Source organism: Dermacentor variabilis, chromosome 5 (assembly GCF_050947875.1).
Source record: "Dermacentor variabilis isolate Ectoservices chromosome 5, ASM5094787v1, whole genome shotgun sequence".
Lineage (NCBI taxonomy): Eukaryota > Metazoa > Arthropoda > Arachnida > Ixodida > Ixodidae > Dermacentor > Dermacentor variabilis.
The window spans coordinates 118,175,424-118,198,145 of NC_134572.1; the positions used below are offsets into that span (position 1 = coordinate 118,175,424).

At 42.9% G+C, this 22,722-nt stretch overlaps 1 protein-coding gene across 1 annotated transcript in view; it reads left to right on the forward strand.

The window, feature by feature from the left end:
- The window catches only part of LOC142583108 (transmembrane protein 245), a 50,929-nt gene that overhangs the window by 24,266 nt on the left and 3,941 nt on the right, over positions 1-22,722 (forward strand). The window contains exons 10-15 of the mRNA XM_075693432.1: positions 2,098-2,325; positions 3,874-3,996; positions 6,283-6,514; positions 12,821-12,995; positions 14,181-14,360; positions 19,320-19,373. Of these exons, the coding sequence (XP_075549547.1) occupies positions 2,098-2,325; positions 3,874-3,996; positions 6,283-6,514; positions 12,821-12,995; positions 14,181-14,360; positions 19,320-19,338 (957 nt within the window). The 3' untranslated portion in view covers positions 19,339-19,373. The remainder of the gene's footprint in view (positions 1-2,097; positions 2,326-3,873; positions 3,997-6,282; positions 6,515-12,820; positions 12,996-14,180; positions 14,361-19,319; positions 19,374-22,722) is intronic.

The window sequence follows — 22,722 nt, forward strand, 5'->3', positions numbered from 1 at the left end:
GCTGCTTGCTGTTCAACGGTAGGGCTACTTCGTCCTCAAGCATATTGGTACAGTGTATTTTTTAATCTTGTGAAGCCATGCCAATGTATCCAGAGTTTATGTGCAAATTATGCTAGAGGGTGGCTCTTTTCTTTAGGCGCAAAATTTAGACCCAATATGAATGGTAATGACAAATTAAAGCTGGAGAGCTATAGCTGTGCGTTGCCCTCTTCGACTGCTTAACAGTACTACTTTCATTAAATTGATTTTGAAATAAAAGCTATGTTGTAATTTTGAAACACAGGTGTTGCTACCATCTCCACTTTCTGGCTGCAAATCTGTCATGTATGAGAGGTTTGAGCTAGAATACCGATGCAAAATGTCGATTTATCTTCAACAGAGAGCAGGAAACAATTCACTTAAGAATACGAATTCCTAGGTTAGTGCGAGTACATGGGAGGAGGTGTAACAGGAGATGAACCGTTTCGTTCCAACCAAAAATATGGACTGCTGGGGTTAATCCAGCTCTCAATAGTACAATTGCAAATCTCCTCGTGTTCACGCATAGGCAGTTTCAGTAATGGCAATAAAAAGGCAAGAGTAAGCATGTGTTCCAGCTAAACCTTCCCCTCCACTGCTTCTGGTGTATCATAGTACCAAACAATTTTCAAAGCAGGCACTTTGCTCATAATGTTCTCACTCGGTTTGCTCAATGTTACACATGGCACAGCAGCCAGACGTATTGTAGCCACTGACCAGCTGCTGGTAGTCCCAACCTGCCACAGTGACGCACGTGTTCGATTCCAAACCATGGTGGCTTTACCGAGATGGAGGCGGAAAACAAAATCATTTATGGACACTAAAGACAAAAAAATGATTTGACCTGTATATTAGTAAATAACCCTTCCACAATGCCTAAAACACACTCTTGCCACTAGAATACACATGGTAAGCCAAAAAAAATTGCATGAACATTAGATGGGCGCCAATGCCACCTTGAAGTTCCCGCACCAGCTTGCCTTGTTGTGATGGATTTTGATGGCATCTGTTAGGTCCCAGTAAATTTTTTTAATGGTAGAAATGGACTACAATGTGTTTCAAAGGGCCCAAGGGCTTAACATGGCAAGTATTGGAAACATTTACTTGTGCCAACAGTATTCCAAATAAGCAAAAATACTTCGAAATCCGCGAAGTCACACTGACATACCGGTATTGAGGCTTTGGTGTGAAATTCAAAACATTGAACTTTGTCCCCCGTTTTCATTTATGATAACCAACACCTATTATAGTGAAATTAATGACAATAAGTTTTCAAACAACACTTTATCAGTCTAGACTGATTTATTGTTTTGCTTTAGTGTCCCTGCAAAGAACCCCAGGTAGTCAAAATTTATCGAGTACCCCCACTACAGTGTCTCTCATAAAGAGAGAGAGATAAAACTTTCGTTTCTTAAGCCCCTTTTCCGGAGCTTCATTGCCTTGTGCTCTTCACGAGGCATTGGATGGGGCCGAATGAGAGGACTTGACGTCATCGTCGTCTGCTGTTGCCTTGTTCTTGCTGTGCTCTGCTCCTTCGTTCCGTGTGGCCAAAGGCTGTGGTCAGCCTGGCTAGCACAGCAATGCTGACTGGTGAGGGATCGGTCAACCGTTCCTACAATGTCTGCGGTTTTTTACGTTAGTGAGCTGAGTATTGGTGTTTGTATTTTGTTTGTCAGGGCAGACCCAGAGTGTGTGTGCTGTATTGGGGAAGCCCCTACACTTGCTTCACTGAGGTGGGGGCCCGTAATGCAATGGAGGAAGTGTTGGGTAGATAGGTAATGGGTCTGGGCCTAAGGCCATATGAGCGTTTTCCTCCTTCCCAAGGTTCGTGGAGGTGCTGGGAATGGGGTGCATTGGTCATGCCAATTGTTGAGCTGTAGTTGTCGTTCTAGTCTGCGTAGTTGTTGTAGGTCTCTTGTTGTAGGTGGCTGTGCCCACATTATGGGGCACCCTAGATCTCTGACTTGGGCGATAGCACGAGCCCTGCGTTGGGGGTGCTTTGGAATGTTGAACCCCATAATTTCATTTGATTTCAGTCCTGGTCAGCGTCCGCTGAGTGTTTCCCGTTCTCGTATGCAGGTGCGACGAGCCCTGGATGATGCAGACGAGTCGCACAAGTTGGAAGTTGAGCGGCAGACACTGGAGCTTTGGGATCGTGCCTACCACCTGTGGGTGGCACGCAATGCCAGTGATGATCCCACCCTGCACCATGGGCCCTCTTGGGATGCTCTTACCGATTCCCTGCGCAACCTCGATTTTTCCCTCTTTACCAGCTTTGTCCGGGACAACATCGGCACTCTTATGTCGGTGGGTGCTATACAGAAAATGCTCTTCCAGATTGTAACTTGTTGTTTGTGTGCCCAATGACTCTGCATTATCCAGTGACATGATTGTTGTGTTAGACTAGTGCTTTCCTAAACAGTAACTTGCTTACTGTAAACAACATTCGTCTAACAGCAGATTATTACACATGGCCAGCTGAGTATGTATGTATGAGGAAGTATGTATGACATTTGAATTCTGTGTGTTTAGTGAGCTTCTGCAAACGGTCAGGTACCTTAGTCTTTGTAGAAATAAAGCCGATGGTGACATGGACAGTGTGCAGGTACATATGGCAGACGAAAAATGAAGGGAAAACTCGTAGAAGGTAATGATTTGGAATAAATTAATGGTGGCAACGAAAAGGCAGAAGCTGTTGAAATAAGAGACAAGGAAGAAAGCAGAAAAAAAAGGACTGCAGAAGTGAGGAAGCGAGGGGTGTTAAGTGAGCTAATGAGAAGAAAATAGAAGTGAATTAAAAATTTTAATGTTATAAGCCCTTAAAGCAATCATTATGGTTCAATAAGAAAAAAGGCCAGAAACGAGATACCAGATTTATGCAGTCCTTAGTAAGCATAAACCAAAGACAGAAGCAGCTACTAAGTGGCACTTTACACCTGCAAGGTTAAAACTACACAGCAAGCATGAGCCTTTGTAGCTATATTCTGGTCTTCAAACATGACTGTCTTCTCAGGAGCCATGACGAGGAAAGGCGCCCAATAAAGAACACACCACCTTTTACACCCAGAGCATTATGTAACGTGCTGCAGTGCTCCAATGACATGCTGTCAGATAAGCTCAGCCCACCAGCTGTGGCTTCATTCTCTGGCATGCTCCTCAGATCACTGCAGGCTCTAGTGTACTACCTCAGGTTCATTTGTAACTGCTGCCACATACGTCCTACTTCGAGTATTTTTGAAACTGCCACGAGTGTCGAGAAGGACTACCTTAACTCCCTGCAACGTTCTGTGCACCTAGGTGCTGTGGTTTTTCTACAGTGACCGTTCATACATTGTAGATGCGAGGTTGCAATTTTGTAATTTATTTATCTGTAGCAGCTTGTAGGATTTACCCATAAAGCTTCTATGGTTCCTATCAGTATCTACAGATACATTTCTCAACATCCTGCAATTTTCAACCAGATATCTTGTTTCGTTCTCTTCTAGTAATCACATATACAGTTGGTGAGAGGTGCTCACATAAAATTTAGATAAAATGACCTGGAATGAAACTAGATCTTAACAACCCTAACATTAGTACTAAAGATAATGAGAAGCAAATCTGGCTGTTAACGAATGCCATACTCGGCTGGCTTGCCTGATCAAACGTTAGACCTGTAAAATTTTAAAAGCTGGAGCAAACATGCATTTAAGCTCAATCAGCTTCTCACCCTTTGAGCCTTGTGGATACACAACACCCCATATAGATGTAGCAACATTGCAAATGAAGACAAACAGTGCACTGCATTGAAGCATCTAGCAGGCTTTTGCCTATGTGCTCAACAGCTTATGGTATTTATGTGGCTCTTATCCTCAGGTATTCGAATCTATATGGAACCTGCTAAAGGGCAACATCAGTGTCGTTCTCAGCCTGCTTACGACAACAATCTCAATCCTGTTTGGCGGTGGTACTGCGGTTCTCAACTTTGTGCTGAATTTTGTGAGTACAAAACTTTTTTTTTCATTGTGCTGTGTGGTCACGCCAGTCTCATCAAACTCTATTAATGCAAAGCATGATTGACATGTTCAACCCAGTTGTCTATAACAGTACCCTGGAAAGCATGGAGCCTTTAACACAGCAACTTCCTCATTCCTGGCGGCCCTGAACCACTCCACGTGCTTGGTGAAATAAGTGTTGTTGAATCTTCTGCAGGACACCAAGCTCGATGAGTTGCTCTAGCAAGGAAACTGTCTCATATACATAAGCACTCACCATTTCTATAATCATCCTCACCCATCCCAGTAGTTTCACTCCCCTTCCCTCCTCCCCAGTGCAGAGTAGCAGCCTAGAGCGCACTAGCTCAGGTCAACCTCTCTGTCTTTCCTGTCAATAAATTTTATTCTATGCTAATGACATAGTCCGCGGGTAGCATACACTGCTGTGAACATCTCAGGCAAGTTTTGTTGTCGTGTGTGGAGCTCGCAAGCGGATTGCGAAGTAACCTTTCTCTCAAACCCTCTTTTCAACAGAAGCCTGCCTCCTTACTCTCTTCTGGGTGCTTTGTTTCGTAATAAAGCGGATTCTTATACACGGCTAGTACTGGTAGCTGCGGTCGGCGTTGTCGTGTAAATACCATGGCCGCTGTGGACTACTGCCATGAGTCCACTGGCTAAGCGCACTGTGGCTCGCTGAAGACAACTACGCTTGGCTTATGTTTAGCACGTTGTAGGCACAAAAATCGGAAGTCATGGCGTCTACGTTATAATTGAAATGAAAATTGAACTGCACTCCACTGTGACATTTAGAAGGCGGAGTGTTGTGGGCACGCCCCATTCCGCCATAGCCTTAGCAGTGCAAGGCATTGAAGAAGGAACGGGAGCACAGCAGATGCCATGTTTGATTGCCAGTAACTCCGCTTCTGCTGAACACATTGAAGTAGTTCTTACGGCAAAATATTTCTGAAATAGCCTGTTGTCACTATTTTCAAGTGGTGAACAGCCTCGAAAAAGATATATTAGTGTAAGCCTACAGCCAAACAACTGCAAACGAAAGGTTTCATAAACCTATACATTACAACTAAATAAACCTAGCTTACATAAACATGGGGAGTCTGAGAGTACTAAATTTCGTTCATGTACTTATATTGAACTTCAGGGCATTCACTACTACTTACTTTAGATTAATGTTGAATTCCAATGGTGGAGTTGGAGCAGCTGACGGACTCCGCGAGCGAGCACTCAACTCTGGCGCAGAGCAACGCCTCCAGATCCGCGAGTGGAACACAATTTGTGCCGCCGGAGCAAGGCAGAAGCGGAAGTTCTATCACCGAGTTACCCAGGATACCTTGCGTGTTGTCAATTCCTTCCGCTGTTTGCTCCCAGCACCGCCGCACTGGTCACTTGTCTCTTCAGCACCGTTTACCTGTTGTTTTTTTTAAAGTGCCGAATGGTTATCTTGCCAAGCGTGCAGCAGCTTTTGCTTCCTCGCGAGTCGTGACCAGTGGCGCCTCCCAGCAGACAAACGTGGTAAAGGAAATACGTCACGCAGAGTTCCGGTCCACTCCGCCGATTTTGCCAGAGCATCTTTTTCTGCTCCACGAAGTGACTCCCGCTCTAAATCCCCTCCGACTCTCTCATTGGAACACCTTACTCCCACCCTCACTCTGTCATTAGAACAAATTTGCTCCGAAACGAGCAGAAAAACTTGCTCCGACTCTGCCATTGGAATTCAACATAATACATTTTTTTATGCGACTGCATGCCTCTCTACAGTCGACTACATTGTAAACACTGGCTTTTTGTCTAGTTCCCTGTAGTGAGTGAGCACAATAATTTGGAGGAATAACAGGCAAGCAAAAATAAGATAGTAGTCTTTACAGTGGGAGAAATGAGTTCACCATAAATGAGTTCACACCTCACAGAATTAAGTCTGCTGCCATATTTAAGACACCTTGTAGATTTTTTTTTTTTGTTAATACTGATTTATCCAAAATTTGTGCATCTTAAACCATAGAGGGCCGGCTATGTAAAGCCATATGCATTCATTATTAATCTTGCATATTTGTAAAAGTATAAAGTTGTGCTTCTTACGTACAGACTAGCACTTGTTATGGATAATTTAATGGGTTCGCTTTGCTGCGCTGTGCATGAGTTTGAGCACAACTGCTTTTCACTGTCACATGAAATGGTCAGCTTGTCGCTTTCTCCACCAGATCCTTTCACACTGCTATTTCATTGTTTTTTTTTTTCTTCTTATGAGCCCTTGCTTGTTGTTTGTTGTCTGCAGGTCGTGTTTTTGACTGCTCTCTTCTACCTTCTTCGTGCAAGCACGGACCGCTACAAGCCACTTGATCTCTTTGCCAGCATGTTGCCAGGCTCGGCTAGCCGCCTGGGCGAAGCTGTTGAGGAAGCTGTTGCAGGTGTCTTTGCAGCCTCTTTCAAGATGGCTGCCTTTTACGGTCTCTACACGTGGCTAATACACACGCTCTTCGACGTCAAGATGGTGTACATTCCCACTGGTGAGCATCCCAGTCGCCGCAATTGCTCCTTGAAGGCTGTGTATCTGCAGCTGTCAGCGTGCATGAAACTCGTCATAGGAGAGCAGTGCAAAGCAGCTCTTCTGTCACAAAGTTCTGAAATTAGCAACTGAACAGTGACATTAGCAACTAAGGTTTATTGTACAAGGAATGTTTTTTTAAATGGAGGAGGTGAGAGTATTATTAAACAAATAGCACTGCCTTGCCCAAAGAAATTTCAGTTGGCTGGCAGCGCTTGTCTGTATTTCTTTCATTTGAATGTATGCCATTGCTTTTTGCGCTGCTTTTTTAATCATGAACAAAGCATAACTTGGTTTTTGATATTCTGGTTCAATACTCCCATGGAATATTTTCAATGCAAAGCTGTACTAGGAAAGCCTGCTGTTGTGGTAGATCTTTTTGTATACAGGATCACTGCTTTGAACATGTCTAGTGGAATGGCCTTGGCACTACTCTTGTATGCTATTAACTTATGCACAAAGTGCAGTTGAAATGGGGAGCTTAGTTGCTTTTGACATTGAATTTTTATTTAGTTTATGGACATTCTGGCTACATTGGTCATTTGCACGGGATCTCGTACTCGTCTCTGTCTCACCTTGGCAGGGCTGGTCGCACTGCCCTGCTCAATTATTACAACGACACATGGGTCTCCGGTATTGTTCCGCAGCAGTGGAAGATCAGCCGCCTGGTTGCTCTCTTGAAGCCTGGAAAGACTCCTTATGAGCTTACCTCATACCGCCCAGTTGCATTAGCCAGCTGTGTTGGCAAAGTTATGGAACGAATGGTCCTGGCGAGGCTCGAATGGTTTCTGGAAAGAAATGATCTTTATCCGAACATGATGACCGGTTTTCGGCGGGGTCGTTCTTCAATTGACAGAGTCATTGACCTCGTTACTACAGTGGAACATGAAAAACGTCAACGCCGACTCGTCGCCGCTGTTTTCTTAGATATCAAAGGAGCCTACGACAACATCCTTCATGAAGCCATTCTCGATGCCCTAGATGACTTGGGTATTGGCGGCCGGCTCTACCTGTGGATTGTGAGCTACCTCAGCGGCCGTTTCGTTTATATGTCCACGCCTGATGGAGACACTAACCGTCATCAGGTATGCCGTGGAGTTCCTCAGGGAGGAGTTCTCAGCCCAACATTATTTAATGTGGCACTGATTGGCCTGGTGAGCGAGCTTCCACCTCACATCCACATCAGTGCATATGCAGATGACATCTGCATCTGGGCTTCTGGTACAACACGCCCACAACTACGTGCGAAATTACAACGAGCTGTGTCATCTACTTCACGATACATACGGCGTCAGGGTTTGCGCTTAGCTGCCGAAAAATGTGCTGTGGTTGCATTCACGCGCAAATCCGTCTGCCGCTACCCGATCTCCATTAACGGTGTCATAATACCTTATGTCTCTCACCACAGATTCTTGGGCATTATCATCGACCGCGGTTTGTCATGGACGAGGCATGCTAATATGTTGAAGCAAAAACTTAATCTGTTTTGCCATGTTCTTCGCTTCGCAACAGGCATGAAATGGGGCCCCACGGAAGGCTCATTACTAAGACTTTATCAGTCTCTTTTCGTAGGCTACATTCGATACAGCCTTCCGATACTCTCAAACTTGAGCATTTCCTGCTTACGGACATTAGAGAGCGTCCAAGCGCAGGCACTCAAAATATGCCTCGGGTTTCCACGGCGTGCCTCCAACAAAGGCACAATTGAGGAAGCCCACGTATGCCCATTACCGATATACCTGTCCCACGAACCACTTCGTGTGTATTTACGCTTACTGACACGACACCATTGCCATCCATTGATGTCGGTTCTACATGAGCGACCGGACAGCAGTTTCACAAGTGCACTCCGCTGCCATCTACCCCACATAACATCAGGCTATGCCCTTCCATATCACCCCGTCAAACCACCATGGGTGATGGCTCAACCTTCCGTATGCGTACATGTCCCCGGCATACTAAAGAAATCATTGGTTCCCGTCAGTGGACTACAACAACTTGCTCTCGCGTACATCTGGTCAGAATACCAGACATATGTTCATGTCTACACAGACGGCTCCGCGTCATCTAAGGCATCGACAGCAGCTGTGGTGATACCAGCCCAACAGATGACTCGAGCTTTCATACTAGACCATAATTCAACATCAACTGCTGCAGAGCTTGTGGCTATTCGGGAAGCGATTCGCCACATTTGCGGGGAAAGACCTCAAGAGTGGTGCATTTTCACGGACTCAAAACCCTGCGCTGCAAATTTTGGGATGCTTCCTGCGCCACACCGCATATCAGGTTCTGGCCCTGCAGATCACCGAGCTACTTTCATACGCTCAAGAAAAACACCACCGCATAGTGTTCCAATGGATCCCGGGACACTGTGGGCTCAACGGTAATGAGATGGCCGATGCTGCAGCAAGGCGCGCCCTCAGCAATGGTCTGCGAACTGTAGTGCCATTCTCCAGACGGGACATCACATGCCTCCTGTCGGAATTAATGAGGAGTGCGACGAGAAGATACTGGGCCCAGCCAGACGCTCGTCACGTCCGCCTTAAAAGCCTGGATCCCGATATGAAATTTCCCATTCTGCGTGGAATTCCACGCCCTCATACATGCCTGATACACAGACTGCGCTTAGGCGTCGCCTTCACGCGCAAATATTTGCACATTATTGGACGGACAGACTCCCCGGACTGTTCAGTGTGTGGCGCTGTAGAGACTATAGAACATGTGCTCGTGGTGTGCCCTGAGTATGCGCGAGAAAGACTGACATTAGCAGATACATTGAGACATTTACACAATGGACCACTGTCGGAGGACCTCTTGCTAGGCGCGTGGCCACAGAGTTGGCAGACGACAGAGACAATGCGTGCACTTTCACGTTTCCTAGGTGACACGGGCCTGGACTCACGCCTGTGATACCAGTTGTGTAATGTGTCATTCACCTCGTTCCTCCCATTATCATCCCCCATTGTGACCCTTTTTCTTCCCCTCTTCCCCTTCCCTTACGTAGAGTAGCAGGCCAGATGCTCCATTATCCGGCCGACCTCTCTACATTTTCCAATCATTAAAATACTTCTTCTTACAAGAAAGGCACAGTTTGTGGCGGGTGGCTTAAGTAAAGCTGCATCACAGCTTTGACAAATTATTATGCAAGGCCTGAGAATGTTTGCTTAACATAGCCACATATGGAAAGAGCACACAAATTTACCAGTGCAAGTTTCCAGCAATTCACTGCAGTTAGTTGGAATGTTCTGCTGATTTGGCTTCCAAAATTATTAGTTGAATGAGGGGCTAGCAATGGAGAGGGAGGGAGAAGAGGAAAGGAAGGCCGATTGTGCTAACATAATTTTTTGGTCATGCATTGTACAATCCACTCATATATATATATATATATATATTTGCAAAGCCAGAAAATTCAGTTCCATGATATCTTATTTTTCTTGTTTCATCATTTACCTTAACACTGCCATTTAACACTACCCATGCATTTGCCAAAGTTAAAAACGACGTGAAATGACGCAGGATGGCATGTCTCGTCTTCATTAATATTCTGCTTTTGTGTTTGCCAATCATAATCCAATTAACCCAGCAACATTTATGAATGAAAGTTTTAAAGACATAAGTTTGTTTTTGAAGACAATTTCTTCATTGGCAAGTATTGGCGAGTTACCACCACTTTGTCTGTTTCTAACTTCTAGGCTCTGTTATAGGTCGATCCTTGACATGGTGCAGTATAAAAATGTGGGCAGGTTCTGAAGATAGTGCAAGTTTGACGCCCTTCCTGCTGTCCTCACACGAGTGGTGACGTGATAGAGTGCCTTCAGTACGGTGGCTCTGCCTTCAGCACGTATTTCTGTACATCAGGGGAGCGGCATGAAATGATACCGACAATCGCTACTCATCTTCGCATTGCCATTCTGCTCCCAAAGAAATTGCTGACCCAAGCCGAATTGGAAGAGCGGACAAAGAAATGCACGGAGGGTGTGTTGGCTATGCATGCACTAAAAAAAATTTGGAAAGTGATTCAACCTCTACTTGATGTCGATCAGATGGGGTCATTCCAGTGTGGCTCTCACAATAAGTTACACTGTTCACGCACCCCATTCTCACTCCCGACTCACCCAGAAAGACTTTGACCTTTGTCAACCTCAATTAGAGATTGAAAATGCCTTCCAACTTTTTGTAATCCCAGCAGGGTGTGACATCAGTGCACCATTTAGCGTGGCTTGTTCCAGTGACTGCATTAACTTTACTCCAGAATTAGGGGTTGGGGACACACATCACAAATGTGAAAAAGTCGGGAATAAAAAGTTTGGCCCAGCATATTAGCACAAACAATATCAAAATGGCATGCTAGGTTTTAAGCGGACACGTGCATGCATACACTCATATCTGTGCGTATGCTAGGTTCTAGTGAATCTTTCAGGGATAGTATGAAGTGTACCCTGAAAAGGCTTAACAAGAGCTCTAGGAACATTAGTGATTCAAGAACGAAATTAGGAATTGTCAAAAGTTCCAGGGCATTTAATTGTTGCCTTGAGAAATAGCATACATGCAATTCAAAGCTGTGTGAGCACTAAGGCTGGACATCAATGTGACCAGACCTATGCAGGAGTGACAGTGACTTGCCTACTTTATGGCTGAAGTGGTTGTGTGGACAACTGTTTCTTTACCCAGAGTAAGGAAAATTATTACTAAAGTCTTTCTTCAAGGCTTTAGTAATGATTTTTATTGAATATACCATAATGGTTACAGTGGCATACTGTATATCAATATAAAGCTAAATATATATGCTTCTGAAAGGTATAAATTTAAAAAGTACATTTTGATGGTAATGCTATATAATTTGTGACGAACAAAGTTTGCTGAAGTGCGCAGAAAACGTTTACAGTGTTTCGCTGATAAAGTAGAAAAAAGGTTTTTTTTTTTTTTAAATAGCCAAAATGTTCCCACTTTAGTTGCCTGCTATACATGAAAGTTTGAGTTCTGGCTCATAAGGGAATTAAGTGATATACAAAAAAAAAAAAGACTGTTGTCTACTGCACACAGGCAAGTGTCTGTGTCTGGTGGTTGCAACAACTATTTGGCAAAATGTCACACCCTACTGGGTGGGCAGTAGTCAGCTTGCCGTAGAGAGACTGAAAGTAAGATATAAATTTCTAACATTTCTATGACTTTTACAACATTTCAGTGAGCGCAAGAAATCGGTCATTTGTGAACAGGCAGAAAACTAAGCTTGCTGTTGAATAGCCCAAGCCCATGATGGTCTAAGCTAGTTTTGAGGATCTTCATCGTCCAAATCAAAATCTTATGGCCTAACACCATCTTCAGTCTCATTGCTACTATTAACAGAAAGTTCTCGATACTGGAATTGTTCACGTGAGAGCTCAGCTACTCTTCATGATCTCTGGGTGCACATCTCTACATGCTCATTAAAAAGTGCCTCCACACAGAAGAGAGAGAGAGAAGAAAAAATCTACTCAGAAAACAATAGTTTACTCTATAGACTGTATTCTAGATGGCACTGCAAGCCCATAAGGGTGCCGAGAGTCTTGCAATCAGGCGTAGCACTTGTGGCTGGCTCATGACCTACGTTTATTGGCCGTGATAAAGAAAGTGTAACAGTTTTTGCACCAGCCTCAACACATAAGCATTGTGGATGTAGTTTGGTCCAGTTCAGTTATCTGTAAAGCTGTATTCAAGTTGCTTTGAACTAGCGGCCACAGTATACAATATGCTAACCTAAGCATTTTTTGGCAATAAATATATGCATGCATGCATATCCTAAAATATTCCAACACTTGCTCTCACTGTGTGGGATATGATGTTAGCCACATAAATAGCTAACTCATTTTCATTTGTTCATTAAAGAAATGTTCATCTGCCTGCCCCTTTTCGCCCAGACTGCATTAGGCAAAGTAGTCTTTCATGCTATCTTGTGTTTTATTTCTTACCTCTCAATGTCTCCTTATTCACCACCCTTGACCCACCCTAAATCTTTCCCTTCCCCTCTTTCTCAGCGGCCTGAAGCATCGGCAAGACATCACTCGTTAATTTATATTTTTAACAAGAACAATATTACATGTTATTAAGTGGCAGTGGACAAAGTTGTCATGGTGATTATAATTTGCAGCATAGCTTTATCTAAAGCACAAAAGAGGAGCAGTTGGCCAGTGGCAATGGCCTGCCGTTTACTACAAGCACCTGTTACGATTTAGTGCAGCTCCACTTTTGACTGTTTTGTGCAACTTGCCATGCTTCCCTTTTCCCACAGCACTGGCAGCCCTGTTTGGAGCGGTGCCTTTCATTGGTGCATACTGGGCCTGCCTGCCAGCTGTGCTGGAGCTGTGGCTGGTGCAAGCGCAGCGTCTCAAGGCGCTTCTCATGCTTATCTGCCAGCTGGCACCTGCCTACTTTGTTGACTGTGCCATCTATGCCGAGATTAAGGGGCAAGTATCTCTCTTGCATGCGATATCTGTTCTCAGATTGCTGGTTACACAGCAGTTGGCTAAACCAGATGACAAGAAAAACAAACCAGTTCACGAAACATGAGACATCAGGCAGGAAGATGAAACAGGGCGGAGCTGTGCTAACAATCTAATGATTAATTGTGACTAGTCATCAGTTTAAGCTGATTTTGACTAACAGATCGTGCATAGTCTTACAAACTGAGTATTAAGTGATCTGGCAGCCTGATTGTTAAAGCGACACTGGAAGTGTAACACTTATGCAGTTCATACCCGTAAAGTATTCTTCCAGAATTTTATCTGCATTATACATTTGTCGGAAAATCTTTTATTACTAGCAAAAGGAATGGAGACTGAACTTGCCCATGTTGAATGTCACGCCCGAACTACAGCAACGGTGTGTCATTGTGATGCCACGGATTTCAATGCCTTGACTCCAGTTTGGAACCATCCCATGCAGAAACATTTCTCAGAACTTTTGGGGCCAAGTCTGATTCCTTCAGATTGCAATGAAAAGTTGAAAAATTGGCTAAGCGCGAAGCGCGCATACTGTCCCAAGTGCACAAGGTCAAAACCTGTGACACAAAGAATGCCTGGTGTAAAAACTTCCAAGCTGGCATCACCTCTCATCTTGGCATTTTTGTGAATCTTCTCTGGCTTAGCAGGCCTCCATTCTTGGTAAGCTAAACCACAGCAGCAGAGTTCTCCATATGTTTACCTGTATTCTGTTAATATGTTTCATCATTCCTATCTATAGGCCTCTGTTGCAACTTGATTGAATCGGTAATTCTCCTGAAATCTGATGAATACATTATTGCGTATATTGTACCCTAAACACTATGTGCCCGTGCCACATGACGACTGCCTGAGCCTCTGTCAAGCTGTTTAATTGCAGCTGTTAACCTAGGCAGCCATCCAGACCATTTCTGGTGAAATGAAATGAATTTGAATTTTTGAAGTCGGGAGAAGCTATTTATCTATCAATCAAGCTAAACTCGACATTCTTCTTTAGTGTCTATGACGCGATGTGACATAACTGTTGTCAATAAGGACATTTTCTGCTCGGTTGAAACCTACAGACTACATTCAAAACCGGCGCTGCAGCTTTTCCGTGAACACACTGGCTGCCTCGTTCGCGGTGGTTATGCCAATTTCCTCGCTATGCAGGGGTGGTCATCCCTTCCTGACTGGGCTGGCGATAGCGGGTGGTGTGTTCTGCCTGGGCTTCCAGGGTGCACTGTTTGGGCCCATGCTCCTCTGTGTTCTCATTGTAGCCATGAAAGTGTACCGCTCTGTGATGCAATCCATGCCCGCTGGCACGGCAGGCCGACGCTTCAGCTTCAAGAGGTGAGGCCCTGATGCTGGGACGACTCCGCATCTTAGTCACTCGCAAAGCTTGGCATCTGGAGTGTGACCCTTTTTTGGGGCACTTTTTCTACGCCTGTAGTTGACTGCGGCTACAGCTTTCAACATGTTTGCTTGCTTGTTGCCCTAAACAAAATGTAATATAGGTTCACCAGCAGCCTAGACCACCTTTAACATGGACTGTGTGAAGATGAAATCCCCTGTAAGCTGAAGAGTCTGTAAGCCTTAATTTACATTACCATAGACTCAGTGCATTCCTGTTAAGCCAAATTTCTCGTAAAATAGATTGCCAATGTCCTTTCATGTTCATGTTAAAGGAAGTCTGTATTATGTCTTACACGTGGCCTAGATTATATTGCACATAGTTTAGGCCAAAAACAAAGGGGCCAAGCAGAATCTGAACCTTTATCTCACTAGGTTCATCAGAAAGCCTCAAAATAGACACATGCTGGTGAGCAGCTCACTTTAGTTTTAATTACACGTTGTGTAGCTGCATTTTAATGCCCTGTGTACTTAAACATAAAAACATTGTTTTTAAATTTTTGTCTCCATTTACATGGGCGGCGATTTTTTAACAAAACCAGCACATCAAGGAGTTAAAGAATGGGCCTCTTCCTGCTACAAGAAGTGGTGAATGAATTAGGATTAATGCAGATTAGAAAAGTATGCTGGCACCAAACTAGCAAAAGTGGTTTGACTGCATCACTGATGCAGGTATCTTGGTTTGGTAAACATTCTGAATATCCAAGTACAGCATGTGCACTTGTAATGCCAAGTACATGGCTCTTGGGGAATTCTGCATCATGTTTTGACATAGGCCTTTAAATACACACTTCACCATAGTGTAGGTTGCTGGCTCACTTTGTTACGTTTTGTATGTTGCATACTTTACAGTCGCAGTCGAATTGGCCTGTGATAGATAGTGGATTGTCTACAATTTGAGCACACTGTAAGAGATTGGCTGCTTTTGGAATTATCAAACTGTATACACGTCCAAGCTCCTCTGCTCATTGCGGCATGTCAGGGCACCAGATGTTGCAATGAAAGCGCCCTTTGACAGCACATTGCAGATTGCACTGAAGGCAAATACCATTCCCCCCAAAATTTTCTATATGCATGAGCAACGACTAAAACAAGTCGCCATACTATCTGATGTTGTGCACCTTCTATTGAGGCTCACACTTCGTGTATGCACATCTTTTCTTGCTGATCTGTCTGTTTGCTCAAACCATAAACATGCAAGAGGGCTGCTTTGTGGACTGTTAAGATGCATGTTTGAACAAGATGTTTGATGTAGATGAAGCTTTCTCTGGTGGCTGACTGTTCATTGAAAAGCAAATGAAGTTAATCTTTTGAGCTGGACCTCTGTGTTGAATGCATGTCATGGCAGCTTAAGGTAGCACAGTGTTGCCACACATTTTCAAGATGTCTTCTATGCCACTGCCAAAACAAATCAAATTTGCTCTTACATGCTCATTTACATATTGTTATGAAGAGGAAGCATAAGGCAAATGAAATAATATAGAGTGGTGAGCTAAATGGTTCACATAGGTTTTGATAAAATAATTCAATGTGCTAGATGAATACCTTGAACAAGATGCAGCATCACATAATGGCACTCACACCTTTCCTCTTACATTATTTTCTTAATTAGGTTAACATCAGCAAAATCACAGCCATAACTTCTCAGGCTAACACTCATGAAAAGCAATCGGTACCGTAAAGTGTTATGAAAGGCTGGCTTACAAATTAATACTATGAAACATCTCAGCAGGTCCATGGGCACAGTGACGCTCTCCGCCTAATCAGTACAGCAGTACTATTCAACTCAAGTTATATTGACACATTACAGTGCACATGCAAATTATAAGATCACAAACTCCTCAAGGACATTTTAGGCAACACATTTAGACAATGACTGTCCCTGCAAGCATGCCCAACAGCAGCAAACAGAAAGCGTGTCTTCAAAATGTATGTTTGTGAGGTGTGGGTCTTGACAGCAAATGCACAATATTAGGCAGCGCAGCGATGTGGCGCGATTTCCCTGATCTTCTGTTGCCAGTGAAATAATCCTGTGTGCATAAAACAAACCAATAAACAGAGTGCTTAAAGGCCACCAAGATGTAATGCATAGTGCAAATTGTGGTGCGGGTTAACGCATTTGGCAAGAGGAATAACTGTGTTCTGCCCATTGTAGGTTTTATTTGCCACGCCGAAACCAGATGGTCAGGCTCTTTACATCATCAGTGCTAATTTGAGAAATTGACATCAGCGGCAACATCAATGCTTGACCTCTTCACCCTCTGTGCAGGGGGCTTAAACTGCTTGCTTGATCGATCTGGTGCGTTTAATAGGCTGAAATAATGTGCTCATTTGGGTTGCTTTCTTTTATGTTTTTGGCAGACAACTTGTCAGCAATTACATAGGCATCTAAAGTTGGACTTTCATGGATACTTTATTTGGTGCAGAACGTACATCAGCCTCACTGAATTCTTAAAAAGACAAGCTCTTTGTTTCTTTAGGTAGAGAATCAAATACAGTAATGTAATGTTTTGAAAACACTAACAGCAGCTCTCCAGTATAACTAGATGATACCACTACTGTACAACTGCAGCAGACAATGCCAGTGCTTTATTGACTGCTAGCAGCTGAACATAGTACAGTCTATTAAGTTTACCTACAAAGAGTTTAGGTTAAAGTAGGTGCACTGTGGCCATACCTCTATAAATTATATTCAACCTGTCAAAACTTATCATGCTAACCTTCTTAGTATGGGATTATTCAAAAAATCTTGCAAACAATCTTGAATTTCATGGTTATATTGCGCTTAGTTTTACAGTGACAATATTAAGTGGAGGACAGGACGTAGACGTACGTACACGTCTGAGCATTACACCTTCTTGAGTACACCTTCTTGAATGAGCATAAATTTCTCTGCTGCTTTAAAGTGAAGTCTAATGCTTAAACAAAAAGAAAAACAGCAGTTCTGGTGCACTGATATATGCATAATTCACTCTAGATGTGCTAGATCTTGGTATAATGCTCGTATAGCATTTCCTGGAACTCAAAATATTCTTCATACAACTAATTAGATGTCTACTCCAAATTCATTTTCACTACACTAAAATTCTTTAGGATGCTCTCTCTATTGCAATTCAAAATAAACACTACTACGTATGTGCCCGAGGAGTATGCCGTTTCTAAAAAGCAGTGAAGCCAGGGCAAACAAAATGAGGTATTGTTCAAGTACCATGGACACCATGTGCCACCTAATGTATGTTTCAGTGAACATATGGCATTTTTAATGAGGAACATGCCTTTGATTCAGGACAAGATGAACCCAGCATCTGGGAAAGAGCTGGGCTCGCTGTCTGTATAGAAAGTGTTAAAGGAGTACTGACATTACATTTTTTACTTGTCTCTGTTTTCTTTTTTTTGCAAATTAATGAAGGTCACAACACCCTCTAAAGTTCAGAAGAAAGTACTGGCTAGTGCCAGAGTGCCCCAGATAATTTGCAATGCTATACACTCGTTTCTACAAACCAGTGCTGATTTAAGTACCAAGGAAGTAGTACACTGTCACGATACACTGGCTTGCTCTGTGGCTGCCACACATGAGTGGAGCTGAAAGAAATGTGTGCAGTACTCTAGCTAATGTTTTTATAACTGGCACAACCATGCCTTGTCTTATTGCTCTATGATGTCAGCAAATTTTGCTATGTCACCATAGTGTCAACGATGCGAAGTCGGGCTTTTGAGACCAACTTTTGTATCAAATTAAAATAATTCAGACCTCAATGTAATGAATACGGATTAATAATTATTAGATATAACGAATTAAATATAAAATTTGGTAGGTCATGCTTCATTTCAATGGAGTATTTTGCACTAACGAAAGCAAAAACACTGGAAGCGTCATGAGAGCTGTTATATCGAAGCAAATTTGTTTGCATGTGGCTATAAATATGTCAAAATCTAAAAATAATTGGCTAAGAAATGTCAAATACAGTTGCCAATAAAATTTTCAGATGCCTGATTGTTCGAACCCGCATGTTCCCTCGCACCTGTGGCACTACCATAGAAATTTCGAACGACACATGGTGTGCCACTAAATTTTTTAGATGTAATCGATTGGTGACTGTACTTAGCAAGCGCAGCTTCAAATGTGTGGAGGAATCCTCCATGGTGAAATGGCACATTTTGGACATGTGTGCCTCTTTTGGCTAGCAGCTTGGCTTGGGCCACAACTGACAATCCAACCTGGCGATTCCGTGTGATCACACTGAACGCATCGTTGTGTGCACAGACTAATTAGTTTATTGTTGCTCTTGTGCAACATACTGGCACGACAAGCTGCCAACAAGGTGTCAAAATCCACAGGTGACTCCTTGCAGGCTTATTGGAGGCATCAGGCTTGTGTTTCTTCACCTAGACATGATCACACTTTTATTTTACATCAATATTAGCGCGTACGCTCATAACAAATGTTGGATCTAACAAACAATTTGTCTTGCTGGATGCAACTTGATGATGATGAGGTCTTGTGTTTCCCAACCTGAATATTTGCCCAGTGTGATCGTGTTATGTTTGAGGAGTACATGGTAGTTTCGACAACTTCAAAAATTTGTCAGTACTCCTTTAACACTATTTTAACAAGCCATACTCGCAGATTAGGTGCCTCAGAATAAGTTGCTGTGCTTTCTGTTGGGAAAAATAGAGCTTGCGAAAGCCTGCAGTGGTGTGCATACATGGTTCGGTGCTGGCCGTTTAACTTTTATCACATGTGCAGTGAGGCTAGAACTTTTGCAGCAAGGAGGCTTTGGTCATGGCATTGCGCATCACTGTTCACCAAGAAAAGTGTACTGCACGCTGTAATCTTTTATTTTTGCTTCTTGCTGTTTACTTTTGGTTGTGGTGCCAATGGGTGTCGCTTCTGTTTAGGATGTTCACAATAGACTAGCGTGGCATGGCGCACATCACCCCTGTGGATCCAAGGTGAGAGGCTCATTAGCTTCGTGAAATTGGCCTGCTTTTTCTCTATTTTGCGAACATTTTTTTTTTTAACACTACGTAAGTTAAGCTCCTGCTTTTCCCATTCTCCTGGCTGCCCTTGTCACTAATCGCATGTGTACTTGTATGGGTGACAGCTGGTGAAGCCTTTTAACTGTTTCCTTACTGTTGATGAAGGTGCTGCTTTGCAGTGATTCTAGTGAGGGCTCAACCTTTTTTTTTTTATTTGACAAATAGTACTGGTCTATTCAATGACAGTAAAGAAGTAATCAGGAAAGATGTTCTACACAGTGGAAGTGGGCATTGAAAAAAAAAAAAGGATTGTTTTTCACTCTTACTGTACTGAAGTGCAGTGTCATTAACAAGGATTAATGAAAATCTGAAGCATATGAAATACATGCGTAGCGAAGCACGAATTAGACCAGCTTCTTTCTGACAAGCTTGTCTAGCATTGGAGCTACCAGCTGAGGTATGCACATGCCTAATAAAAAATGGCTGTTCATGTAGGTGAGAGGTGTATCACTACAGGCAGTCAACTTCATGCACACATTGTGCATAATACTTTGTGCTTATGCAGTTCAAGATAAATAGCGAAGCACTGGGAACACACCTGAAATGTGTTCTCAGTGCTAAGTTCATAACGTGTGAAAATTGATGTCTCCTGACAAGGCAGGCACAACAGTATGAGCTGGTAATCTGGAGGCCGAACACAGTCTACAAAGTCCTCGTTGCTGCTGTCATTAAATAACCTGCAACTGAAGGTCTGAAGGGCGTAGTTTAAGTGAAGAGGAAAAAAAATGGAGAGGCACAAGGTGTATTGCAAAAAGTGTTGTAGAAGTTGTGGGACATTTTAAGCTTCATTGTCCACATTTATAGGGCAAATATAGAAAAAGTTGCCTAGCTAGCTGGCTACTCTCTGTGGCTGATTTCCCCTTCGTCAGTGTTACGCAAAACAAGAAAAAGGCACATTTGAGCCGGAGATGAGAGAAGGCGAATATAAGAAAAGGATATGCCTCATAAGTCGAAAGTGCCATTCCGGGGTGAGATCTTGTAATGCTTCACTTTGTGATGGTTTAGAAAGCAAACAGTTCAGCTGCCCTAGCATGATTTATCAGAATCGCTCTTTCATCAGCAAAGACCCCATTCTGACCAGCCACATGAGGGCAAGTGAATGGTTCACCTTCCAAACCATTATAATATTGCACCCCAGGATGGCTTTGTGGAGAGTGGAGTGGCCCTCTCCAGAGTGTTTTTTTTTCCTTCCTCTATGTTTGTGCCACTAGTTTCACAATGTGCTGTGCATGCTGGCAGCTATGTTTGACAATAGAGGGTTTCATCTTGTTGGTAAACATCTTTTCCTTTACTGGGTTACCAGAGCCATGAAAGGCAGCAACAAAGCTGGTAACAACACAGATTAAATTATTAAATAAAAAAAAATAAATTATGGGGTTTTACATGCCAAGACCACTAATCTGATTATGACGCATGCCGTAGTGGGGGACTCTGGATTAATTTTGACCACCGGGGGTTCTTTACGTCCATCTAAATTTAAGTACATGGGTGTTTTTGCATTTCGCCCTCATCGACATGCGGCTGCTGTGGCCAGGATTTGATCCCGCAGCCTCGTGCTTAGTAGCGCAACACCAAAGCCACTAAGCAACCATGGCAGGTCAACATCTTGTGATGCTTTATCCAACTACAATGTGTTTTATACACTTTTATGTAGCTTGAATGTTCTGATCAAAAAAAAAGAAAATCTTAATATGACTTCACATTAATGATTGTGTCGCTACCAATGCTTTACACCAGAATTTAAGTGGAATATAGCAGGTCGCTGCAGCTTTAGCTTTGGTGTGTTCTCTGGTTAAACTCTGCATCACAAGAAGTCACTACCAGCATTGTTGCTGCCGTACATCTCTGCGCTAACCCACCATTTTGCAAATGGCAATATGTTTATGAACAAGCTAAAAACTCTCTTATACCACTGGCCAAAGTTGCCCTTTTAGACTCCAAAAGTGAAAAAAAATAAGACAAATGCACAACGGAATGTGCTGTCTTCAAACCATCGCAAAGCATGTTTTGCTTAAAAATTCTGAAGTCATTCTACAAAAAGCCACTTGTCACTTTCTCGTAATACAGTAAGGAAAGAGTTATGACTTGCTCTCCCAATGTTGTTCGTATGCAACTCAGTTTAGTACGGCACAAGGGCACTACTGCTATTTATGACCATATTTTCATGCATCAACGCAGGATCCATGCAAATTTTTGCTAGGATTTGTCCAAGCCCGCATGCATAGGCATGATAAGTGAGAGCTAAGTAAGCACACTGAAATGTGTCATTTGCGTGGGAATATCTAGAGACCACAGATATTTGTGCTAGTTATGAAAAATTTAAATTATGTTTAAATAAGAGATGGCCTAAAACAAAACTGTTTTATTGTACAAATGGATGTAGTGCATAATTTGTTGCGTTTGAGCAGATACATATGATCAGGACAGGGATACAAACACACATACTATCCAGTCGGGCTCAAGGTGACCAGGTCAATGTCACCATTTTGCACTAGCACCCATCAATGTACACAGGAGCCTGAATATATCAAACATGGGCCATTTTAATTATTCATGTTATGAGTGACCTCCGATCTACTGTTCTTGCCTGCACTCTTCTGGCTCTGAAAAGCTAAAGCATTAATAAATATGCACTCAAAACATGGAAAACCAAGCAAGGTTACAAGTTTTTTAAAGTTAACTGCAATATTAAGGTATGCTTGAGTTCGAGTCAGCCTCTGTCAACTGTATATTGATATGCACATGCAACATGTGTGTCTGCCAAGTTGGTCACTTTAACCTGACGTGAATTTGGGCCTGTTGTATCACCTAGTTTTCGTTGTGGTGGTACTTTAGACTTGAGCTTGTTAATGCTTATCTTCTTCTAAATGTCCTATGTATTCTAAATTTTAATTTATACTCCTTGATTTTACAAGTTTTGTGCCGGATAGAATTTCAAATTGGCCTCGAATGGCACATACTTAGATCCATAACTCTCACTACACATAACAGTAAACACTTAAAAAATACCTCCATGACTGCTTAGCAGAATTGTGATCAATGTTAGCATTCTTATGCCAATTCTTCATTTGTGTTTTTGAACAACCTCATCCACATGTGGAAACTTAAGTAAGATATATGTATGATTAACATAAGCCAGGTTTCTGAGGTTGTCTGAGTGACACTCCACTTGTTTCAATATATTTTTGGATAGGCGTTGCCAGTTATTTAAGCTTGTTTTGAGACAGCTGTCGGCTTATCTTCATCAGGGCACCTTTCTGCC